The sequence below is a fragment of the Sycon ciliatum genome, chromosome 10 (genome assembly GCF_964019385.1).
Source record: "Sycon ciliatum chromosome 10, ocSycCili1.1, whole genome shotgun sequence".
NCBI classification, from domain to species: domain Eukaryota; kingdom Metazoa; phylum Porifera; class Calcarea; order Leucosolenida; family Sycettidae; genus Sycon; species Sycon ciliatum.
Genome location: NC_088652.1, coordinates 6,028,648 through 6,038,424, shown reverse-complemented (window position 1 = coordinate 6,038,424; position 9,777 = coordinate 6,028,648). Strand labels below are relative to the sequence as shown.

At 44.5% G+C, this 9,777-nt stretch overlaps 1 protein-coding gene across 1 annotated transcript; it reads right to left on the bottom strand.

The window, feature by feature from the left end:
- Nucleotides 1-4,952: 4,952 nt before the first annotated feature.
- LOC135826571 (uncharacterized) lies at nucleotides 4,953-8,204 on the bottom strand. Its single transcript, XM_065339176.1, has 3 exons — nucleotides 7,473-8,204; nucleotides 5,058-5,085; nucleotides 4,953-4,966 (listed from the first exon to the last, which is right to left on the bottom strand). The coding sequence occupies exons 1-3, from the start codon at nucleotides 8,202-8,204 to the stop codon at nucleotides 4,953-4,955; spliced, it is 774 nt and encodes a 257-aa protein (XP_065195248.1).
- Nucleotides 8,205-9,777: the final 1,573 nt, after the last annotated feature.

Genomic DNA, 9,777 nt, shown 5'->3' with positions numbered 1-9,777 from the left:
TTATTTCAAGAAAACCCAAAAAGGAAGATGGGGGACATGTCCTCAGCGCTAGAAGAGGTGTTCTACTATCTGCCGGTGTATAGTTCTGGCCAATTGAGGACGTAGCTGGCTGTTTTGCCCCCTGACGCCACAAGATGATCATTTGTGGCGTCAGGGGGTGATGGACCTCGCCTTCTGGGATGCTGGCGTGGATATGCGGTACTACTCCAGGAACTCTTCTAAGGTGAGGCGATGTTGGCTTGATGGAGTTTTGTTCATAGCTTGTTCGTATACGCTGTGTCGTGACTCGTTTCTAGACCCATAAATAATGTGATATTTCGGCCATTTTTGAGCGGTATGCAAATTTCAAGGTTCCCTTCAGAAACTTTTTCAAGGGCTTTGCACAATCGATCCACAACCCAAAGGGAACCTACCTGCAAGTTTTGAGCGAAATCAGAGAGATCTACTTGCGCACATACTTTGGTATTCTCAGACTCTTAATGCAAGTAAATATCTCCTGCTCGCAGAAGTTTCAGTCGCTGCCCCGAAACACTTTCGGCCGGGTCTTCTGAAAGAAGAGACTTTTGGTGTTTAATCCGGAGCTCGTCCCCTTTCTATCCTGGCAAACGGCGCATCCACGACTGGGGGATATGACTATTGGCCTATGTGATTGTTCACGAGTTAGTTGAAGTTGAAGTATCGGAAGACAAACACCAGACATCAGATAACAGTACCAGTATATTGTTTATATGTCTGCCGCGTGGCTTTCAAGTAACCGCTGATCCGCACTGGAACCCATCCTGCATCTGTCTCTCACCGGACAGCCCTGTTTTACAAGCCCAGTGCATCCTATCAGGTTTTGCTGTCCTCTTGTGCACAGGTCTCTACTGTCATAATAGTCGCCAAATATACCAAACCTTTGTCACCAGCTTATTCTTGTATTCATGCTAAAGAAGGGAAAAATCGGCGTATAAATTTCAGTGCTAAAATGCCGAGGTGGAACATTATGCTTATCAAGACCCATCACCCCCCCCCCCCCCCACACACACACTATAACTGCTTTGTAATGAGTATGACTTCTTAGTCTTAGCTGTACAAATGGCCTGTTTCACAAAACTGTTTCTTGTTGGGGTTGGGGGGGGGGGGTGGCAGTTTATGAACATTAAACACAATTCAAATAGTGTCGAACCAGATGAAAGCCAGGCACAAAACCTGCCCCCGCTACCCTGAATACCTAAAACTCTACAAGTATAAAAGTACTAAACACCAGTTGATGCCTCAGAAACCGGCAAGCTGATGTTGATAACTTCGTTGTAGTTATTTTGAAATGTTCAAGTTCTAAACCCTCCAAGCCACACTATACAGGACCTTAGAAGGGCGCATAAATGGGGCCACTTATAAATTTCTGTACATGTACATATTGCTCACTATGACCAACAACGATGCAATTTACTTTTCAGGATGGTTGCAGAGCGACCAAAGTGTAACCGTCGGAGACTATCATGAACAATCGACAGACTAATAAGTCATTTGTCCTGTATTTCTAAAAAACATGAGTTTAATGCGCCTGCACATGGTTTAGTTTTTGACTTTTCTTTTGTGCGTTGAAGTTACTTGTTTTTTTTGGATAAAAGAACAACAACAAATAAAACAGCAAGATGCACACGGTATAGCTTGTAGAAAGCACGGACACATTGATCTGCTCTGTGCGGATCATGGCGAACATGCTTGTACAGCACCTGGTTTTACGCTCCTGTGACTACAACCTGATTAGCTATGTTGATAGCGAGCTACTCGAAAGGAACGCAATGTCATGTGAGTTGCGCAACATGCTGCTTCTTGCAGTAGGAAATGGTGCAGTTGCGCAGGCCATTGAAACGTCCCCTGGTAATCAAGCATGATGCAATTGCAACTAGATATTTCTGGCATGCACCAGAATGGTCGTGGGACATTGAGGATAGACAGCTGGTCCGCAGCTGCTTCTTCTGAAACACATCCGGTCACAGTTCCTGTTCAAGGCAGGCTTACCAGTCTCTATCTCTCAGTTAGTGTGCTCCACGTCATAATTAGGGCGCAGGGCAGCTGACCTGTTCCATGCACGTTCTCTGCATAGCCAGCAATCGCATGGCATCATGTCCATTGAAAATCATCATAATTTGCGAATCGACCAAGGAAGCAGGTGATAAGAAGCTGTCAAGCAGGAAGCAAAGCTGTTAACGGAGTTCAGGTCACACTTTTTCGTATCACGGACGTCACCTGAATAATGACTAGCAGTGTATATGACCTCGGGGCACTAAAAGGCATGTCGCCATTTGCGCACTGTCGTTATTCAGATCGTCGTTATATCCGAAGTCGTATATATATACAGGTAGATGGGACTTTGCTCTGGGCATGAAAATTTTGTCGTTATTCGCGAATTGTCGTTATATCCGCAGTCGTTATAAGCGAAGTTTACTTTACTTATATGTACAGTAACACCTGTGACTAGCGACCACCCCTAAGTGCCAGATAAAGCGGTCTTTAGTTGCACCTGGTCCTTAGTTAGAGGTTTGCACTTCATCGCATATTATGAATGTGAGACCATCCGTGCCTGGCAAAGTGGTCTGTAGTAACCGGCTGCTAGCTAGTCACGCTAGACTTTAGTTACAGATGTTACTGTAGCTCCAAATTCCTTGTTCAACTCAATAGGGTAATGCTGTCAAAGCTAGGTGCATGTTACTTATATGCTCAACCAGTTGTTGTTGCGTCTAGGTGGCCATGAAGTCGAGACCCTAGCTTAGCGGAGCTCCCTAAACCTCACCAACACCTGCCACGATTCAGGTTGTTCGTGCTTCCCCTAGCTGCATGTCATGTTTGGCATGTAGGTGGTCTTTGTAAAACAAAAACAAAACACACGGTATTGCTTGGAGCAAGCACGGACACATTGACCTGCTCTGTGCGGGTCTAGCCCAACTGCATGCTTGTACAGTACCTGGGTTTACACACCCCGTGACTGCCTTATAATCAGCTATGCTGATGGCGAGCTACTCACAATGAACGCAGTGTCATCTGAATTGCGCAACCTGCTGCTTCTTGCAGGGGTAGATGGTGCAGTGACGCAGACCATTGAACCATCCGCTGGTAATCAAACATGTTGGACAGGGGACATGGGGAATGGGCAGCTGCACCTCAGCTGCTCCTTTTCACACACTATCTGTCACAGTAACAGTTCCTGCTCGTAGCAGGCTGACCAGTCCCTCTTTCCTAGTTAGCATGCTCTACGTTACAATTTCTGCGCAGGGCAGCCGACCTGTTCCGTTCTCTTTCTCTGTTGCACTCCAGTGAGAACTCCTGACATCTGCAGGGTGACTCATGCACGCCATGTGCTCCACAGATATCACTGTACAGTGTATGCAAAACAAACGAAATGTGCATTGAAGCTAACAAGCAACAGTAGTAGTAGGAGTATGGGGCCAGTACTTTGCACGAAATCACGCGAACAGTACATGACAGACGATGATGAGAACGAATGCAAGCGGACAGATCTTTCACCTTCATTTCTGTTGGTACAAAACCAAGCAGGTGGTAATAAGCTGTTAAGGAGGAAGCAAACGAGAGATGTGCTAATACGTCGTTAACTCTCCACTGTTGTACTAGCAGGTGACACACAAAGCCGGTCACGGAGGGCTCATCGTACTTCTTTGTACCACGGACATCACGAGAAATCAGGACTACTTACATGTAGCTCGAAGTCTCTTGCACAACTAAAAGCGTAATGTTTTCAATAGTAGGTGAAGGCTACTTACTTCCCTGAGCATAGAGACGAGTGAAAAAGTTTGCAGACGTACTTCTCTGAGCATAGTGACGAGTGACCAGGTTTGTAGACGTTTCGCATCGAGGCGCGAATGGCTGCATTGCAGATACCGGTACAGCTGTGGCTGTACATTGAGATTTTGGTCTACCTAAATTATGGGTGTGCACGTACCAGTGGCACGCAACAAGTCGGTAAGACATTATCTAACATAGCGGATTATGTCTAGGTAACTTCGACAGTGCCGTCGACACTAACCATTTTATCTTATACTAGAGTCATCTTGAGAAAACCTCCACAGAAAGAGGGGTGCTAGAAAACAGTTTTCTACATTTAGGAACCCTTGGGGGCTGCGTCGCAACAGCCGGTATGGAATCACATAAAGCGTAAGTGTTGGTGTGTAAAGAAAAAATCATTGAACTATCGTTTGATTGATTAATTGATTGATTATTATTTGGATTCCCGAGACCAAAGGAGCCGGAGTGCTCAATAACAGGGCAGCGAATGGTTGAGTTGTGCCATGTGACAATGTAGTGTGTGCGTAGGGTGGTGATGGTGGTGGGGAGGGGGGGGGGGGCTGCAGAGGCCCAAGACAATGTAAGGCCGGGAATGGGAGGAGAGAAGGCCGGTGGAGAGTCAAACTCAGAAGAGGGAGGAGAGAATAGCTGAAGTTATTGTGCGAATTCAAATAAACCCAAAAAAACAGCAAAACGAGTACACAAACTCACGAGACTAATGAGGACTGGAGCACGGAATTGAGCTGCTGAAGTACACAGCTGACGAGAATAAGGACAGGAGCACAGAAATGAACGGGAGGCATTCTACGAAGTGGTGGTACCATCAGTGCATGTATCACGGTACATTATCAAAATATCGGCTTTGCAAAGCTCGTGGGTACGGAATACGTTTATGGCGTGATGGTAGCACTGCTATTGTAGTACTATAACACTGTCCACAAACCATGGTCCACAGTGCGTGTTCTTGTCCTAACAACCTAGGTATTTACAGATTACGGCTGCACCAAACATGTAGACTAGGGGTAGAGCATCGCTGGCTATAAGCAAGAGGCTACGCGGAATAGGGCAGCATGATTATTGGCATAATTTGGTAGTCGAAATATTGGAGCATAATTTTGCACTCTTACAGGGGTAGGACCTTAATTTTAGTTTTCAATTATTAGCACTTAAGTGCACAGACCTGCAGAGTACAGATTGGGAAGACAGGAACAAGATGGAGACCTGATAATACAGCGAGAACCCGAAGCAGCCTGTTGAGGAATTGGGCCTACCTCCTCCGACTATATGTCTCACGTTCAGCTGCAGGACCAAGCACCAAATACAAGAAAAGATAGGTAGGACAGAAAATGAACATAATCAGGTATCACGATGTGATATAGGGAAACAAAATTAATGATATGGGCCTCAACCAGCGAAAACAGGCCTTAGGGTCAAATTTTTCAAAATTCCTTTTTTGTTTGAAATTTGTTGAAATACATCTACTGAAGGACTTTAGCCAAGAAAAAGTTAAATATTCCGATTTAAAACGGGTGTATACACAAATTTACAAGGTGTACTCCAAATTGGTGCAATGTATGCATACGATGTATGTTTACAATAAATATTCAGCATTCTAAGGTGGGTAGGCAGCTTGAATACCTTTGAAATAGTGCAGTAAGCAGCTAGAATGACAAAGAATAGCTGAAGAGTGCGGAGATATGATCAACTTATTTGCAGCTGCATCCTGCGTGGAGTCGTTCCGCAATGTCTTCCATTTCTTCCTCCGCAGCTGACGACACGACGTGGCTGCCGTCACTAGTCCCGACTCAGACTTTATCTCAGGTGATGACTCCTCATCTTCCGACTCTGACGAGTCATGGACCTCCTTGAGCCACCACGCAGCAGGAGATGACGGCTGCGATTCCGCTTCGCTGTCAACATCGATGTCGGAACCAAAGAACGTCTCATCCTCACTCTGAACTTCAGCGCTCCGCTACTTCAGCATCCACTCCCCACAAGGCTCGAGCTAGCTGTATACAATGACTGCCGCGTGTGCTCTAAGAACAGCTCTGGTGTCCAATCGCAACAAGATCAAGGAACACTTGAGTCGCCACTCGACACCACTTCAACTAACTAACTAACTTCAAATAAATTCAAGCAAGGAGTTCAAGAAGAACGCGTCAAGCTGTTCGCAGCGCGATCAAAAAATCGTTGAACGTCACAAATCGACCTTTTTCTTGAATTAATAACGAAACCTCTAAGGGTCGTTTTCGCTGATTGCGGCTCATATGGCGGATTTCCTAGTTTTCCATGTGAAGTAGAGAGACTTGTGCGGGGGGGGGGGAGACTCGGAGTAGGTCTTATTATTATTATTATTTTTATTATTATTATTAAAAGTAGAAAGGAAAAGGACATAATTATGGAAACGAGTTAAGAGTAACTCTCCGCCACTGTAACTAGATACTATATACAGTAAGAAAGTGCAACAACTAGGCACAAAACTGACAGAGTACTGAGACATTCGACGTCCTGACACCTAGCTTCAACACATCTCCGTAGCGCTAACCGACTTTGCACTTTCTGACTGTATATAGTATCTAGTTACAGTGGCGGAGAGTTACTCTTAACTTGTTTCCATAATTATGTCTTTTTCCTTTCTACTTTTATTATTGGCTCAATACCCGAGTTTAACAGTTTCCTCTGAGACAAAAATGCGATAATACTCATAAAAAGGACACACTTCAGGCTCATTACAAACATCTTGAAAGTTTTTGTCTTCACAAGTATACTTTCAAGCCTTCTCATCAGGTGAAATACAGGCAAGGGAAAAGGAACAGGAAGAGTGGAATAAATACAGTAAGAAGGTGGTAAAACAGCGCAAAAAAAAGAAAGAAAGAAAGAAGATAGCTAAAGTAAACAACGAAAATTGCAATAACGACACAAAGGTGCAAATGCGAGAAAACTCAATAAGCGCGACATGTAGTGCGACAACAAGAGACAACCACTGGACATACATGTAACTAACGAGGTTTTGACGACCTACCTAACAGCCTAAGTGTGAATTTGATTTGTTTCTGCTTGCAAAGGTTGGGTTTCCTTGTGTGGATGTATACAGCTTCCAAAACATTCAGCAATCTAGCACTGCGTACACGTGACACAATCGAAAAACAATCATCCGAATACACAGCACGACAATCAGGATGCTCAAACAAATGACTAGCAATGGACGACTCATACTTATCAGAACTAACATCAGAACAATCAGCATGTGCAGTGGACACATCCGATTTCACATGGCTAGTCGAGTGGACCCTAGCCGTTGCCTCTGTCTGTGCTTTAGTCGCTGCCATCGCCGCTGTTGCCGATCTTGTCATTCTTCTGGTTGATGCGGTTCCTGTCACTGCCACGCACGTAGGTGTCTTGTCCGGTTGTTTTTCTGGTGGTCTAGTTAATTGTGAGGTGACGTTGCTTGGTGTTGATGCCGCTGCGTTGGACCATCTTGTACCAGGATGATTCTTTGCTGGACGTCCCCTCCGTGGTCGAGTGGATCGTGCGTGTTGTGGAATAAGGTGTAGCGGTGCGTGTTGTTGGATGCGTGCGTCCAGATGTTGAAGAGTCCTACCTACATATCGGCTCTCACATTGCCGACACTCGAAGTGATAAATCAACTTGGATAATTGACCTGTAGGTAGGACGTCCTTCCTCACCGTGAACGCACGCACCGTGGAGTAGATAATGCGAATATGAACATTATGGTAATTGGACTCCACGGCAGACTTAACCCGACGCTGAACCATACGTGATACTGACTCGCCCTTCCACGGTAAACATAGGTATACTGGATTAGTGGAAACTTCAGCATTCTTCTTTGGACTGGTCTCAGTTACATACTTCACAATAACAGATTCGGGGTATCCATTGAGACGAAAAAGCGCACGTAACTTCTCCAACTCCTGCTCCAACCTTGAAGACGAACAAAGGCGACGTGCACGATCCACCAAATTACGCAACAAATTGATCTTATACAGTGTCGCGCAAAACGAATCCCAAACAATGTACAAGCCAGTGAACGTAGGCTTGCGATAGACCGACGTGACAACACCACCATCAATTGACTTCTCAACGAGCACATCAAGAAAAGGTAGACGATCTGACTCCTCAAATTCACACGTGAAATCCAACATACCATCAACAACCTTCCTCAGCAGATCACGAAATTGGAGGCACCGAGCCTCAGACTGAAAATACGAGAAAGAATCATCGACAAATCTCACATACAATGGGAGCATCAAACTAACCGGAATCTGACATTCGTAATAACCAACAAATATATATGCCAAAACAGGACCAAGGGGCCAACCCATAGCAACACCATCAATCTGTCGATACATGACACCATCAAAGGAAAACTCCACACCTGACGTTACCAAGCGGATCATTTCGCGGAACGAATCTTCACGTAACTCGCCAGGCGGACATAGTGAGCGATGATATAGCGTTTCGCAGCAAATATCAATGACTTTATCCAAAGGGACATTTGTGAACAGACTAACAACATCGTAAGAGCACATAACATAGGTATCGGGGAAGGAGTGGTCGCGCAGAATATCGACAAATTGAAAACTATCGCGAACTACATACCGACTGTATAATTCTAAAACGGGTTGCAACATTCTACACAGCCAGCGAGAAATCTTATACTGGGGAGAACCTAACATAGAAAGGATGGGCCGGACAGGACAATCCCTCTTATGAATCTTCGGTAAGCCATATATTCTAGGGCGAGCTGAACCCAAAGGCTTAAGCAGCTTAGCCTCATAGTCAATCAGTTCCTTCGACTCAACCAACCTATCAAGAAAGGCGCATAATTTATCTTCAATTATAGAGGTACGATCATGTGACTCGACGGGACCTAACTTAACAAACTTAGAGGCATCGCCAAGAATGTGAAGGGTCTTAGCAATATATTCGGCTTTCTTCAAAATTACTACGGCTCGACCCTTGTCAGGCCTTGTGATGACTATATCTGGATTATTGCGTAACTCTTTACGAGCTTTGTAATGTTGAGGAGATATAGGGTATTGCGCCGTATCACTCCGCGCATCAAGGTAGTCAACTGCCACAGTAGAGAGCTTGGTCGCGGCAACGTCATATGACTCAGATGACTTAGGGAGGGAACCAGACAACCGATCGTGAAACAACTCAAATTGTGCATAGACCTCCTCGCGGCCAGGCTTGCAAGGTAAACCATAGTCCATACCCCGGCACAACAACTCTCTTTGTGCATCCGACAGTTCAATTCCTGCTAAATTAACAATGAACTCATCACGGCACTTGAATGAGCCAAAGCGATCTTTACGCAAAAGTTCTAACTGTCGTGAGTACCTGGCAACTAACTTGCTCCGCTGTTTACTGTCACATTCACCAATAAGACGCGAGAAACGAATATAGTCAAATGGGCTAAGAAACCCACGGACGCGAGATATAACCGAACCGTAACTTGACAACAACCTATCCCGATCCATCATCTTTGTGTCATTATTGCAATTTTCGCTGTTTACTTTAGCTATCTTCTTTCTTTCTTTCTTTCTTTTTGCGCTGTTTTACCACCTTCTTACTGTATTTAATCCCCTGTTCCTGTTCCTTTTCCCTTGCCTGTATTTCACCTGATGAGAAGGCTTGAAAGTATACTTGTGAAGACAAAAACTTTCAAGATGTTTGTAATGAGCCTGAAGTGTGTCCTTTTTATGAGTATTATACCCGAGTTTATTATTATTAATATTATTTAAAAATTCGACGAGTAGACAATAATTTTAATATGGCAATAAGTAGGACGAGCTGAAGCGACATGTGGACTACTTTATTAACAATGTAAGCGATGGAGACGATGCAAGAAACTGAAATTGTTCAAATAATGTTCTTTTGTGTAATGTGGCAACGCTGTTGCCACTTGTGCCTAAATGTGTTTTGTCACCTTCTTGTTTATTGTTGTTATTATTATCATCATTCGTT